Here is a 17146-nt window from a genome sequence, read left to right on the forward strand (position 1 = left end):
TGACCTGAGTTTCAGACAGAGTAATGGCGTGAAAATGGAGAAAGCAATGTCTTGATAAACTGAGGACATCGCCGAGGTCTTCCTCGTTGATGATGCAGGCTCAGGATGTAGACAGAAAGCAAGATAGATACGCACGACATTGATAATACGACCATTAGATATATACCTGAAAGTTTGAAAAGAGGCAATACTGATTCTTTTGTGGTTCCAATTTATAGCAGTTTTATGCCGTCAAAAACAGCATTTCAAAAATAGTCTTATTTAACGATGATTTCTAAAAAAATGTGACAAAACTTTGAAATAAATGAAATTTGAAATTTGAAACTTGTCGCTTTATGTTTGACAATAGATGTTTATGCATTTAACTACAATTTATACAATATGTAAACGACTATTGTATTTATTTCTATCGTACCCAATTTCCAAATTTTTAAGTTATTTGTAGGGTATCATTATCAATTACAAATGAATATTGACAGTTTTCACACTTTTAGACAACCTTTATCAAATTTTCCACTACTTCCATCATACTCAATATTTATAAATACGAACATTTAAGGTCTCTGTAACATTAAATGGCTTGTTGTAAAATATAGATACAATAAATGGCTTACTGATGAGAGAAATACTTTCAGAAGTTTGAGGCATCTTGTCAGCAACCATTAGCATGAACACTGTAATTGTCAGCAAAACAGATAGACCTAGTGTGATCTTTTCACCGCTTTCTGGTGGTAGCAAGAAACTGAATAAAATGTTAACAAATCAAAATTAATCCTGGAATAAGATTATCAATTTTATTAGACATACATGTTCAGAGCTGTGAAATTTGAAACAAAGGACAATGTGAAATAATTCTTTTACACTTAAGATAATCCTTATAACCAGCGATATTGACAAGCGTATGCCTCCATAATAGAAGCACGGTCAGCTTTTAAATACGTGCAGTTTGACAAGGTGTCGTGCCTATTGCTGCTCAAACCAGTTATTTCGGAATTGAAACAATGAAATTTTAAAACTATAAAGCAAAATGTGTTGAACTTCATAAATTAATATGAATTCAATAATATGCATTAAGGTCAAATGTAATAAAAATATAATATTATTCTATTTATTCAATAATTGTTGATCTTATTTCATGTCGTAAGTGAATACCGTTATTCGAACTTTTTTCTTGAACCAAACAAGTCAGTAGACCTTGTAATACTATTATGAACTACTATTAAAAATCTTACCCAGCCAAACATAGAAAAGATAAAATTATGCATGGTATTATGATGTTCATGAAGTAGTACTTCACGCGTCTGCGCAACCGGAAGAAGAACATAACATCCGGAAACGGCTCACTACAACAGTTGTAGACAACAGAGTTTCTTGTTACCTGCAGTTGAATATGTACTAGTGCGTTACAAACGTTTTAGTATATTAATAATACCTAAACATGCATCAATTGTACAACATATGAATATTCACATAAGTCAAATCATAGAAATATAAAAAGAGAAAGACCGGCTTTTTTTCGAATCAATACATTTTATTTAAAATAATGACTGATAAGTTCTGTTGAATTATTCATAAGTTATAATTAATAATATGATTCAATCATTAACATATTGAAAAAGTTGCTTAGATCTTTATCATGTATGAAAAACATCTCAATTGAACACATATGTAATTACATAGAAATTTGTACACAGACACCTTTGCCTTTTTAACAATTTGAATTATATCTTAATTAAAAATTAAAAATGATAATTTTCTGGTAAATCAGTAACAGTTATAAATATTATAATACATATCATGATATATTGAATGCAATTGTAGATTTTAATGTATTCTATGCTACACTACAACATCTGTATAACTAGCGGGTAGTCAATCATAATTTATGTTGTTTTGTTTAAATACCAACAATCGCAGATACGAAAAATGTTGGTATATTTCAGCCGATCCATGATTCGTCAAACCTTTGACATGTACAAATATTTAAAAATTGTATACGAGCAATCCACTGACAAATGTACATTAAAAATTAAACATAATATCAGACTGAGCTACTATATCGTCATAACGTTTCGACAGCATGAACAGGGTCATTCAAATAATTTTATTTTCCTTCTGTGATATTGAAATAATTTTAGTTGTTGATCAGACACAAACATTGAATATAAAATCATTCTCTGAGATAAAATAGCCATACATTTCCGCAGACGATAAATTACAACGTCAGATCAATAACAGTTCAGCAGACGACATAAAGTAATTGGGCGTATCATATTTCAAACATTTCCGGTTGTACTATTGTAATGCCTCAGATGGACGATTATCGAATCTTAATTAATGCCTGTTTTATGGTGATATGCATACTACAGCCATCGTCATAAGGCCAAGACTAAATGTACTTTATTTCTATGAAAAGGTACATAAATATTGTAAAAAATGTAAAAAAGTAAAAGAATATTTGAATTCTATCATTTCTTGACGGGGTTGTTAAGTCATTTATATAATGGACGGAAGATCAATCCTTTTTTAAAACCACACATTATCTTTTTAAATAATGAAATATTTATAAACATGTATTTTGCATTATCTTTCTAACAAACAGGACTCATTTATCGCATTTCATAATTGCGTAAAGTGCACTCTTGAAATGATTACGAACCGCAGAGAGTCAGTTAATATTGAGAGTTCTACGTTATTAAGTTGCTCTCGCTTTTTTCAGTAGTTTTCGTAGCACCTACATTTTTCTACGTTAGAGGAAGTTTTTTTCACTGTTGATTTATCAATATTTGAGACTTTAAAGCGTCACAAAAACGTTTTGGCTACGTATGTATTCTAGGCATAATAAGGTTCCACCCGCACATTCAGGAACTGAGAGAATGGACCCCGGACATGTCACAATTCATGTCCTTTAAGAAAATTATCCACCAAAAGGTGACCTTCAAATTTTAAATTCAGTAATTCACTGATAAATACGTAATATGTTTGCTAGTAGATTTTTGGGTCTGTAATCATTGACATACTTTACCGCATAGTTTTGATTCCAGACTGATGCATACTTTCTTTTCCAAATTAGAAATCGAACTAGTACCTACACCTAACGTACCTTTAAGCCAATCAATTTCCACTCTCCGTTATCTACGTAGTTTGATAAATCAACCGTCTCTGATCGATTAATTACGTTTACTTGGAAACCGTTATATGCCCAAGAACCAAGCTTTAAGTGGCAAACCTAAATATAATAAGAGTTTTATAAGTGCTTTCTTTTAAAAGGTCCATGCATGTATCATGCATTACAGTGATGGAACAGGTTACAATCTCCAAAGGAACGAAACCAATAATAATTCAAGAATAAAATGTATTTCTGAAATACAACTTTCAAAATAAGAATTTTATTCATGTTTTTAAAAAACAATATTTTTTTTTACAAAACTATATTTTTGTTATAAAATTGGTCGTTAAAAAGGGCAATGACGTAAAATACATAAATGTTTTAACATTCACTTATTAATTTAATTGATCAAAGAAATCAATTTATAAAACATATATTTTAAAGCAGCATGCCTCCTGAATTATGCTTATTTTCATAAACATTCCGGAAATGTATTGTGAAGTGACTAAAGAAAAATGTCTTCACATTGCAAAATGAACTTACAACCCATGTGAATTAATAAACAAAGGTCAAAATATTGGAAAAAAGCCCTTACAGCGTTAGTAACGCATTTAGAAATATTGGGAAAAATATCGTAAAATTGGTCATAAATCACACATAACATGGACACTATTACTTTTATCGTGATTCTTTTTTTCTTAATATTTCAGCACGTTTTTATCAGGTGTTATATTCTTTAACTATCTTTGCTCCTCTGGAGGCATGCAACTTATCTTTTTATATCTTCAGTTTATAAAGAATCTTGCTAAATCTGAAAAATTTTACCTGATCGTCGAAGGGGAAAAAAGTAATGTCAATCTTGCAAGAGCTTCGAAACCTGACCACTGGACCCCAGAATACACGTCCATTATCATACACCATAGCAAGACTGGGCATGTAACCGGAAGTATAGTCGTCAACACTGAAATGAGATGTCATAATATGCAAAACTATGAAAACGGGTTTTTTATATTGTTGTTTTATTGTTATTATTATTATTTTTTTAAAATTATTATTATTATTATTATTATTATTATTATTATTATTATTATTATTCATTTGCTTTTTACCCACATGAAAGGGACTCCATTGATTTTTTTTTTGTTTTGACTTGACGGGACTGAAAATATTTTTATGCAACATTTTTATACCATTTCATGAACGTTTGAACATAGAACATATTTTTCAAACATTTTTATACCATTTCTTGAAAGTCTGATAATATAACTGAAACTATTCTCGAAACATTTGTATACCAATTCATGAAAGACTAAGCATATAACATGTGTGCAAATTTTCACACCAATCCCTCAGCTCGTTTTCCCATTATAATTATTTCTAAAATTGACCTAAAAATGAAAAAAACAGCAAAGTTATTCACTCAATTAGGCTACAAATTGCACAGGGTATCGATTTTCAAATTCATTCTTTTATATTTGCAGACTGTTTCATTTTTAGTGCTGCACTTGATTAGGAAACAATTCTGGATTTATGCTTTTTGATTTGTGGCCTCGGCGGATATCCTTTAAGAAGCTATGGGTTAAGTTGCATAACGATGATTTATCCTTTTGCTTTCTTTTATGATCGTTCTTTTACATAGTGTTTTTTATTTATCAACGACAACTTAACAGCTTACCCTTTACTTTACTTCTACTTCTTACAACATTTCGGGATTTTTTTTTCAATTTAGAATTTTCTTACTTCCTTCGCTAAAAAGCTTATGCAAGCTGCGTTCTGGTGTGATGAACGATTGCGGTAACAATAGACTTTCATATTGATATTTGATTTAACAAATAAAGTCTAGCGTTTGCTTCCAAATTTATTTAAGAAGGTAATGAATATCGATATGTTTGACAAATTAACAGTCAATGTGTATAAGTTCATAACTAAAAGTTTGATTAGTTATTATTTAAAAAAAAATATTGAAAAAGGGTGGTCCCTCGAAAGCATTAATAACAGCAATTGCACACTCGTTTTGATTGAGTCTGCACAAGAGGGATAATGAATAAGTGCAACATCACATCAACTAGCACCTGCTCGAGTGGTACTCTATTTTCAACACTAAAACTGTGATAGAATCAATGATCCCGAAGGACCAGAAAAATCATTTTACCTGTTATAAAGCACGATATCGGGCAACCACAGCCGTCGACATGGTATACGAATATTGTCTGTTCCATCATAATCGCGGCGATCCCAAATCAACTTTTCATCTTTCCATTCCTACATCATAGTTGTAAGCATAAGATAATAAATCCATTTTATTGTATGATTGCATTGGTATTTGTATCATTACTCGTATTTTGATATATCTTCAGACTTTTAAGGTTTATAAACGATGACATATTTACATTTTTGACAAAATATATAATGAATCAATAAATGTATGTTATTTGGATACACCCTGCCATTCTCTTTATAATCATGTTTTATCGAAATATGAGATCTTATATTTACATATATTGTCAAGAATAATGTTCTATAAAATGGTATTAAATCACACCTACCACTTCCATCCAAACATTTGTGGTCAACACTTGGTTTTTCTCATCCTGAAAATACATGTTGATATGATTGATTATTAATTCTTACATATTCATAGTTTTATATGGTGTTCATAAGCGACATCAGTTTAAATGTATCTTTGATTTGTTAACACAACATTTAACATTTACGTTTGTATCTATATGGTTTGTTTTCATCATGAGACATGACTCATACAGATGTTTCTAAATTCACAATTTTACATTTATGTGTTCAAATGTTGAAATAGAGATAGCAAGAGTCCCTAAAGAAGGTCCAAAACAACATAATTGAAAATGTTGCACGCTCGGTTTGAATGAGCCTGTTCATGGACGGTACTGTAAAGTGCAAACTACCGTCCACGCCCCTAGCACCGGCTTAAGAAGAATTCAACATTTAAAATGAATTGGTACAATTTTGAATTTTTAAACATCCGCAGGTGTGTTCATATGGCGGTTATCATGGAACCTTCAATGTGACACTATATGCCATTCCGTGAAAAGCGGCATATGGTCCCCAAGTAAAAAAATCGTGTGCCCTAAACGAGAAAACAATGGGCGGAACTAAATAAAATGGAATTTTGAAAGGGGATCAGAGGTTATGAAGCCTGCGTATCACAGATAATACGTCAAAGACAAATTTAAAAAGCAGGCCACATATCCTAAGTGTGATTCAACAGTATTCAAGTGAGAAATACTGGAACCACCCAACAAGAAAAAAACCCAAATGTAAATAATTTAATTACCACAAGCACAACAATTATGTCGTGCTGAACGATCTTTAAGGATGGGAAATATAACATCCCTGATTTAATGTACGGGGCGACTTTTTACAGCCTCCACACGGCACAAACAACACTGATGTGGCGATAAAATAGAGATAGCAAGAATCCCTAAAGAAAGTCCAAAACAACATAATTGAAAATGTTGCAGGCTCAGTTTGATTGAGCCTGTTCATGGACGGTACTGTAAAGTGCAAAATACCGTCCACGCCCTTTAGCACCGGCTTAAGCAGAATTCAACATTTAAAATGAATTTTGAAACATCCACAGATGTGTTCATATTGCGGTTATCATGGAACATTTAAAGTCTGCTTTAACCGATGTTCGGGCACGTTGACGGTAACTTTCACTTTCCATTATCGTCCATGAACAGGTTCAATCAAACTGAGTCAGCAACATTTTCAAATTTGTCGTTTTAGGCGTTCTTTAAGGATTCCTCTTATTTCTGTTTCAAATACATTTGTTAATATTTTTAATTGATTTTCTATGATTTTTGTTATTATTTAATGTGTCCATCTTGGTACATAACTGATAGGCCTTTGTAGTTGTGTTTTGTGATAGGCTTTTGGCAGTGAACAATTGATATATCTTCCACTTTTAACAGCATTTTCAGAATTTTCTTTGATTGAGTTTATGATGCGTGTATTAAGTTGAAACTTCATAACATGGTACTAAAAGACGGACAGGTTAAAATGTTTGACTTTATATGTGTCATTCACCGTACACGGAATAATGATAACAACGGGATCACATTTCACTGCTGAATAAAGAGAACTTGTCAGACTCAGTCGGAATTGTCAAATTTAATGGTAGTCGGCTTTTTTCCTCTTCATCATTTGTTATAACAAAAGAACTATCGATTTTTTTGTCAGGAAGAGTAGCCGTGTTTGCTTTACGCACCTACGGTGCATTGATATGATTGTTATAATTGTTGACTTTGTCATGCTGGACTCCTTGCCGGATGTTCATTATTGATATATGCTTTCAATGAATGCCACCCTTCCTTGTTGATCTTATTAATCGTTCTTTAAGCGGGTGCTTGTGGGCATTTGCAGTAACCAATACCGCATATAGAATTGCCCATTTCAACCGAGCATGTCCGTATTGTCCAATCTCTAGATTCATTTCTATTTTTACTTTTGCTTTAAAGTGTCATGTACCAGATCACACGATTGTACTAGACAATAAATATTTTCTCAGAAAGACGTTTTCATCAATGATCTATCAGACGTATCAAATATGATTCGTTTGTTTCCAAACTTTTTCAAATGCTAATATAAGAAATATATTGGACAGATTTTGGAATAATGTCAAATGATGAAAGAAGTAAATCATGTCGCTGAATTTAAACTAATTTTTTATTGTTATGAAAATGAATAACGAAGGTCTCTGATACTGTTTTATATTTGTCATTTTGACTTTTTTTTTCGTCATTTAAATTGCTGATATTATGTTCAACAAAGGTATTTTCGGATCAGATTCAATTGGTTAATTTTACAAATGTAATCTATATTTTCCAACAGAGTTTCTTTATTCGCACACTGAATATAAATCACTAAGTCTAGTAGTTTAATTTAAAAGGCTTATGCAAATGTTAACATATTTTTAATTATTCAAAATAATAAAATGTTTTTTTTCTTTCTTCAGAAAGCTAGTCTTTCTTTCATTAGATAGAAAATTAGTTGTTTAGTAGACGATGTATGATTGTTAGACGTGTTATATGAAAGGTTCACCATAAACAGTATAATATAACCCAAATGCGAAAAAATAAAAACAATTTCAATTTTTATTTTACCATTTTTCATTATGAATAAAAATGATAAGGTTTTGATGTTTTTGGCGATATGGATCTTTCTTTCTAAATTGCTACTGGTGCCTTTTTCTCAAATGTTGAAAATATGATCAGGAAGATCAAAGGAGAGGCGGCGTTCAATGAAGGCAACCCCACACTAGCTAGCAAATAAAACTAGCGGCGAGGCGCCAAGGAGGATCCCAAACAAAAACAGGACAAGGCGAGTTATACTGCATAACTACAATTAATATTCCATGTAACATTTTATTTTCATGTGGAATAGAGAAAATAAAAATCCCTAAAGAAAGCCCAACACGGCAAAATATTGCAGGCTCGGTTTGATTGAGCCTGTAAAGTCTGCTTCCAGAAAATTTAGAAGCTACAACATATTGCGATATTGGATCGTTGAAGATGTTGAAAAGATGATAAGAGATGGCTCAAGTAATGTTATAGCACTTGATTTAAGGACAACACTCGTCAAAATGAAAGCGAAATTTTTGTTTGTGTCAAAAGGAGCAGAAGTAAAAAAAGTAACATTTGGCCATATAATTTTGACGGCAGGCAATGAAAAGTAAAATTTTCATTTGCCGTTTTCTTTAAAATTCTATTATTCCGGAGTTATAGAGTGTCTGTGGGGTTAAAATATGTAAGTTGTTTGAACGATTTTTATAAAATAAAATCTGCGAAATAGGTGATCTCGTAGAAACAATTAAAACAACAAAATTTATTGGAAATGTCAGTTTCGGTTTAATTGTGTCTGTTCATTAGGGGTAATGAAAATGTGTAACATTCCTCACGCCCCTAGCACCAACTTGATGAATATTCATAAAATCTGTTGAAGCTATAATTTGTTTTTGTTGAATCTTTTCCAGTTTAAAGTTATCTTCTCCTGTCTTCAAACGAATTGCTTCGCATCTAGGTAACAATGTGTCGAGTAGATCATTGAAATTATGTTGACGGGATGGGGGAGTGAAATATATGCTGTACAAGCCAAATTTATGTTACAAATCTGACACATAAATTGATCTCTCTATTAAACACTTTTATTGGACCCCAACGATTAATGTGTTTAATAACAGGAAGGACATTAAATTCTTTCTCAAATAAATAGTGTTTTATATAGACAAATCCGTTTTATAATTTCTTTACCTACGAACGCATAATTATATTTATTCTGTTTATCACTGAAATTGATAACTTATTTTGCTAGCATGGTTTAATTCCGCATGATACAAGCATGAATTTATTCAGAACACAAAAAAAATGTATACTTTTTTCTTCAGAGTTTTCTAAAGATAATTACACATGTTTCCGAGTGGTTAAGGTTATGGACTTCAAACCACTTTTCGAGCTATTTTCAAATAATTTTATCTAAAGCGTATATAAAATGTGCTTATAAAAACAATTTTAATGAAATTGTAATGCTTTTAATATGAAAAATATAAATAGGCCAATAAAGCCGGTTCTTATTCTTTCTGACAATATTTTAACGAAGATGAGTGTGTGTAATAGGACATTGCTTGGAATATAAGACTAATGTATAATTTTATACTACTTTATATCATTCCTTGTGAGAAAATAATGGTAAAATGTCGCTGTGTTGAATATCGCGTGTCATTTCGTAAATTACACTTGCCGAATGTTTTTAATATTTTACTAAAGGAAACTTTAAAATTGTGAAATTCAATAAATTTCTATTTTTCAACTCACGATGCATTTGACTAGAAACATAAATATGGGTTCATAAGACAGTCCATTTTGAGCAAAATTGATTTCAATTTTGTATTAATGTACATGCAATCACTATTCTGAAATATTGTGACAGTTACTATTCCTTTTTATTAGTTTAATATCTTGATTCAATTCTGAATTGACTGAAGTAATATGCATCCCAAAGAGGTTATGATCCGCATTATATTAGTTTATTTTGTGCCAGTAAAATATAAAGTAGTACAATTTATTTAATACAATGAGAGGAAACAAGGAGTTTCATTTTCGTACTCGATGATACACAGACATATTCCAGTATTTATTTTTCTTTTTGTTTGATTTTGTTGTACTTATTGACCAAAAGCTACTATCATGCCTCCAGTATGCCTCCATGTTCGTAATATTTTTCTTGATAATTCTGAATTCAAGTAAAATATTATAAAGTACACAAAGAAAGTAATTTACATAATGCATACGGCACTAGAAATGAACATAAATTACCAAAATTATATGCAAAAGCGGATACATACACTAATCGCACATTACATGCCAATTTAATAATTCAGTAATGAATCTTTATACTTTTCTTACAATATTACTATATTTTTCTCAAGTTTGATTGTTCTTGGAATATTTTGGCTCATCTGAAGGCTTGCAGCTTTAAATGTAAGACTTAGATCATTTTATAAAAGTAAACAAAAATCTTCAAGAAAAACACGTTTGACTATAACTTTATGTTTTGGTCTTGAAACACTTATAAAACTCACATTTATTTCTAAACAAGGTCTTGCAGTGTTTCGATAATATGCTAATAAGGACAGAGGCCAGAAAGCTTACCGACAAATAGTTGTAGATTACCGACAGATATTTGTTGCAACGTAAATGCCGGTAAGTAAAACAGACATATTTAGACGTTTTAAATCAGTTTTACTGTCATCAGTGCATAGAAATCACTGTATTGAAAATGGTTTTTGTACACATATTTATCGCAGAGCAATTACTCTGTCATCAGTTATAAAAGAAAGGAATGCAGCAGAATTTTATGTTAATGCTGGTTTCCCAAAAGTAGGGTCGTTATATATGTTACCCTTTTATATATAATGTCATATTGATTTGAATTAATATATTTGTGTTGGTCAGCTTAATTGTTATTGATTCAGATACAAAACAACAGCTGCCTGAAATACATCTAACTCAGTGACGTGGTAAATACTAAAATGAAATAGCATATTATTAATAATTACAATTTTTTGTTTATTTTTTATACTTATTCTGAAGACTCTTTTTCAAATAATTGACCCTTTTAGCGGTTGGTTTATACAAAATTTATTTTAGTTCGAATGTGTAGGAAGCTATGAGCTTATAGATACACTTTCGAATTTGTTCCTGGAACCAACCAGTACTGAGCAATGAGTGTAAAGTTTCTTTCTCAAGGACGGAGTTTGAAGACATGCGGCTAGCGATCATTAGACCTTTTAGCGGTTTATGTCTCAGGAGTAAAATCTATTTTTAGTTACAAATTATTTTGATATGCAAATACGTTCTACAACGATTTATTGCTCACCGCGCAAAAATTAATCTCCAGATTTTATGAACTGCGTTCCTGAATGAAAAATGTGGAACTTTTATAAATAATGAATTTCGTAAGGAAATCACCACAAAAAAACAATATAATTAACGTTGAAATATGAACAAACGTAAAAAAATGACACAAATTTAAGCAAATGGAGAAAGTTTGTATTATACACTACAAGACAGACAGGTGTGTAGTGAAGAAAAAAAAAATATACTAAGAAAACCACAAACTTTTGTCACAACAATAAAAATGTTAAAAATATGACATTATTGTTTTATGTCTTCGTGATAATTATGGTAGTATGTAGAATTTCAAACAACTTTTGGAAATACACTAAAAGTTGAAAAATTACGTTAAAAGGAAAAACATTAATATTGGGACATAGCAGTAAATACACTGAAGCAAAGCTTTTTAGCACTCCATTTTAAATAAGTGTATCTTATATAACAGAACTTTAAAATAGCATGGTATTGCCTACGCAACGTCAAAATATCATTCATTGTCTTTATTGTTATGGATTTTAAAGGAAGAACAACAGCGTTACCAAACCTTTAGATATAAAACTTGACGATCATACAACAGGATCACTTACATAGGAAAATATGAAAAAAAATGATAATAGATAAATATTTTCGCAATTAGACAGAAAATTTAAATCAAATTTGCTTCTTTGCTCGACTGAGATAGAATAGTTTTTTATGGTTTTAATTTTAAGTTCCTTTTACATAATAAAAATAATTGTTTTGGTTCAACAGCGGTGGCTAATGATATGATATTTTACAAGCATGGTACCTGTATAAACATTCACCATGTTGCATAAAAAATAACAATAAAGTATTTCGATTCCCGCCATGTAAAATAAATCGTGGATTGCTAAATAAATTTTAAGTTAGTGGAGATCCTTTCTACCATATCTGAGGTGTTTTGCATCCCAGAATACACATAAAACAATTTTTACGGAATATTAATACCAAAAGATATTTTTTTTACGTTTGGAAAAATACACAATTTATCTTTTTTCACTAATCAAGATACCGATCTGTGAATTTGGCATACACAAAAGCAACAAAACAAAGATCATCTTTAATAATCAGTAATAATAGTTCATACTAATGAATTTTTTTTTTTAAATTGTGTTTTACAATTTCTGATATAATTTCATAAGTTCTACGCTTTGAAATGCCGGTTTTGTTTGTATTTTATTGTTGTTGTTCTTTTGTGGTTTTTTCTTCGGGGGGGGGGGAGGGGGTGTTGGTGGAGGGGGTGGACGGTTGTTTTTTGTGTTTTTTGATGGTTTTTTTTTTGTTTCTTTTTTTCATTTTTTTTTCAATTAATACTTATTAAAAGCGAAATTTCATAACATGGTTATAAAGTAACCTTGTCGTCAAAGCGAAATAATAAACCGAGGCAAGTTTAGAAACGAAAATGTTTCTCCCTAAGTTAACGAATATGGTAATATTACGCAAAAAAACACCAGAACCAAAGTCTCACGTACTAAAATAAGAGAAATGTTTTTCTCTTTTCATAAGTCTTATTCATCATCTGAACCATTTCGGATTATATTGGAGTGGATTGCTGACTTCTGATAATATGCAAATGAAGCAGTTTCCAATCATGACCAACCCGTCTGAAGGATTACTTAAAATCCACGTCAATGCCGCACTACAATAAGTATACTGGCTGTTATATACAGGATTTAACGTATATGCAAATATTAACTGGAAGCAAAAGATACTTTATTCGTAGGTCAAATAGCAGTGTGTATAATAACCACGAAAAAGAAATCGAATGCGTCCAAGAAGTTGATGTAAATTATTTTGCTTTACTGACTTTGACTAGATTAGAGAAGCTTTGCAAATATTATGATTTTTTTAAGAACATTGCATGTCATCTATTCAGATACAAATTATGTAAACAAAACAAACAAATTGAATAGATTTAAGGTAAGAAAGAATTTCAACAATAGAAAAAATTTGGGCATAATAATTTTGAGCATTTTCATGCGCTTGCTTGTTATCTTTCGTTTTCTGATCTTTATCTATAGCACAAAAATCCTTCGCTTGAATACAATTATTTCAACAGTAACGTTAATATCTTCCATAAATTTGTTTTAACGTTTAAGATATTGCGAAAATAGTTGATTGATAAAATACGGCAAGAAAAAGATTTGATGCAATATGATCAGAGTTCATAAAGTGCCCGTAGCAAATGTTTAACACAGATCGTTGTGATCTTTATTGATTAAAGAGGTATGGTCTATATTGGACTCATTTTCAACCACTTTAAATATTTATAAAACACAACATAAATTAAAATAAAATTATTATTTTGACATTGGTAAAACAAAGTTTACCAAGTTTTACCAAGTTTACCAAGTGCTTAAATATGAACATTTATATGATGAATTATATTTTTTTTATTCTACAACAATTTTTTTTCTGTTTAATATTAATATCTTATATCGGATTGCGTATCTTACCAGCAACATCGTTTTTTAATCATTTCATGATTTGATGTCACATGTGAAACTGATCTAATCAATATTAATGTTATAGGAAATGCCAGTACCTAAATGGTGTACATAAGATGTCACTGAATTTAGAATTTTTACCTCAATCCGTACCTAAAAATGTTTACGGCATTTACTCATATCTAAATTTTGATATTTTTGGAAAAAGAAGTTGCGGTGCGTTCAAAGATCTTGTGTCGTAAAGTAAGTAAGTCTTAAATGGAAGGTGTCTCAAACTTTGAAAATAATGTTGATAGTACTAAGTCTTATAGGTGAAAAACACTCTACAAAAGAATTATTAATGTTATAGGTAAATGCTATATACATGATCCAATATGACATACCAATATAAAGCAGATAATAAAGAATTCTAGAAGAAAATATTATTATTATTCATATGTATGTATATAATAAATCACTTTAGAACTTTATAAACCTTTTGTTTCCAGATTATTTCTTGATATGATCCAAATGGTACATTTCTACCGCTTTTATCAATATCTCTTAAATACTTATGGAAAATGTGCCAAATGTAGACCAATTCACTTTAATGTTTAAACAATCAGGAATGTGTAAAGCTATAACATTGGTCTTTATATGCGGTTTATTTAAGTAATTTCCGTATTTTCTTTTTTAATAATAAAAATCACGACACTTCACGTCACTTTCTGTTCAAATTATTTGTTGTTTTATATGGTATGCTTGCATAGTTTGAGAAAGAAACTGAGTTTGAAGAGATATTGATAGTTATGATAATAACACTGTAGAAATCAATACTGAATGCGGTGTGAAAATAATTACAATATTCTAATAGACTTTCCTCTTTTTATGGCTTCTTTAAAGAAAGTTAACGAAAATCATTTTGACTGTTAATTTCAGATCAGTTTTACTAAATATAATTTTGTGAATAAATAAGTGTTCGGTTTTAACAAATCAGTCATTTAAATTATAAATATATTTATCGTTATTTCTAGCAAAACATGTTTTCAAGATCAGATTAAAATCATCAAATGAGATAGCATTTTCTTTAAAAGAATTGTAAGTGTTCAAATTGTTTTCCTTGAAACAGTAATTTGAGTGACAAATATATTTGATTGTTTTTTCTAATCACATTTAATTGGAGATCAATTATAACAAATCAATTAAAAATAAGAAAACACGCATTTAAACTAACAAATTAAGTTTCCAACTTACCAAGTCAAGAATCTGTGTTAATGTAAGCCCTAGACCAACCCCGACTGCTTTGGAAGAGTTGTAAATTGGTCGCACGGAGTTTTCGTACTTCCATAGCAAATCTGTCATTAATCGTTGTTCACTTGATATATTACTTATAGTCCGAAATCTACCTGTTAATGAATTTTCTGAAACAATAAAGCTTCAGTTATAAACGAAATATTTACAATATGAACGGTTAGATGTGATATTGAATATAGAGTAGAAGGGCACGAGGCACGCAATGTTATTATTAAAATGAACACATTTTGAAATTTGGAAACGACCATTATAAATTCAATCAGCTTTGGATGGACTCTCCAAATTTAATTCTTTAGAATATTTATAGAACAGTGTATTTAAGTAAAATTTGTTTTTACATGACAAATATGCGTGCGTGTTTTTTCAAAACAAAACTGCTGTCTTTTAATATCGAAATATTTCATTATTAACTTAATTTCAAATTTTATCTATGCTCCTTTTGCGCTTTTCGTAGTATTGAATTTACTTGCGAAAGAATTTTAAAAAAAACTCAACACATCATTAAAATTGTTATATTTCTGTTATAGAATACTTTCTAAAAATATAAATATGGACATAAGACAAAAATCTACATTTTTTAAAAAGCAAATAAAATGATTTGAAAGAGAAAACATACTGTCCTCACTATCTGGTACGATTTTCGTCATATTATTATTCCCTTTAGAATCAGCTTTTGATTTAAAATCCGATAAAATGTGCACAAAACACATCCACATGCATATTTTATTAACTCCCATTCTGACAAACGTTTCTTATTTACAGAAAAATTGAATTAAATGCGTAACCGCCTGTAACTCTTGATGAAAACGGCAACAGTCGGTATCGGGAAAAACTCTAATATCTGTAACTTTTGCCTTGTCACGATTTCCCAGAGATTTTTTTTCAGTCACCTTTGTAGTGGAAAGTTCTTAGTATGTTACTAGCTACGTCAGACAAGTAAACATTTGCAGACTGGAAGGGTTTAAAGTTACATAGTTATAATAGAAAACACATATATTCTTTTAATCACCATTCCGTATACTTAAGTGGAATAAAGTTGATCTTTAATTAATATGATATATATAGCAAATGATCATGACTGCTTTATGTTATAACACGAATATTTTATTAGAATTAAGCTATTGGTTACCATGGCAAATTAGAACATTGTTTTGGAAACTCGAAACTCAGAACAACTTTAAAATTTAGAGAATAAAATGTTTGTTGCTACCTGGTTTGGCACTAACAGTTATTGATTTAAAGAGATGTATAGCGCATTGCCACATGGTTTGATACAGTTACAAATCCACTATTAAATAGTTTAATCACTAAAACATCTATCTATCTGTCTGTCTGTCTGTCTGTCTGTCTGTCGGTCGGTCGGTCGGTCGGTCGGTCGGTCGGTCGGTCGATCGATCGATCGATCGATCGATCTGTCTTTCTGTCTGTCCGTCCGTCCGTCCGTCCAACCATCCATCCATCCATCCATCTATCTATTGCGTTTCACTTAACACCCTTTTTTTACTCTCGATTCTTTACGATTTATGACATTGTAAATCATTACATGTTTCAAATCATCTATTTTAGTGACTAGAATAAAGTATGGTCATTCTTAGAGTGTTCTCTGTAGAAGTTGTACTGTATATCATTAACGTAAATTATTTTTAATTGCTCTATTGTCTAGCTAAGTTTTTATCAGAGTAATGTATAAGTTTTTTATCATTATACCAATCTTTCAGTATTTTACCTGCATAAAATTAACACGAGTAACAATTTTATCATCATCTTTTTGAAGCGAAGGGTGTTAAATATTGATTTACAAATCATTAAATTTCTTTACGCATAAAATAATTTATTCTTTTTAACACAGTTTA

At 30.5% G+C, this 17146-nt stretch overlaps 1 protein-coding gene across 1 annotated transcript; it reads right to left on the reverse strand.

The window, feature by feature from the left end:
• Positions 1-8: 8 nt before the first annotated feature.
• LOC132721010 (neuronal acetylcholine receptor subunit alpha-10-like) lies at positions 9-16076 on the reverse strand. The gene is made up of 9 exons (XM_060705259.1): positions 15910-16076; positions 15234-15400; positions 5656-5700; positions 5262-5371; positions 3935-4070; positions 3104-3229; positions 1233-1378; positions 615-742; positions 9-166 (listed from the first exon to the last, which is right to left on the reverse strand). The coding sequence occupies exons 1-9, from the start codon at positions 16028-16030 to the stop codon at positions 12-14; spliced, it is 1134 nt and encodes a 377-aa protein (XP_060561242.1). The 5' UTR covers positions 16031-16076; the 3' UTR covers positions 9-11.
• Positions 16077-17146: the final 1070 nt, after the last annotated feature.

This window comes from Ruditapes philippinarum, unplaced genomic scaffold, assembly GCF_026571515.1.
Source record: "Ruditapes philippinarum isolate M1 unplaced genomic scaffold, ASM2657151v2 ctg1178_1_1_1_1, whole genome shotgun sequence".
Classification (NCBI taxonomy): Eukaryota; Metazoa; Mollusca; class Bivalvia; order Venerida; family Veneridae; genus Ruditapes; species Ruditapes philippinarum.

Coding starts and splice junctions, on each gene's coding strand:
- LOC132721010 (XM_060705259.1), bottom strand. CDS start 16,030: ATGGGAGTTAATAAAATATGCATGTGGATGTGTTTTGTGCACATTTTA. Junction 15,401..15,909: donor CGTACCAGATAGTGAGGACA/GTATGTTTTCTC, acceptor TTATTGTTTCAG/AAAATTCATTAACAGGTAGA. Junction 5,701..15,233: donor TAACACAGATTCTTGACTTG/GTAAGTTGGAAA, acceptor ATGTATTTTCAG/GATGAGAAAAACCAAGTGTT.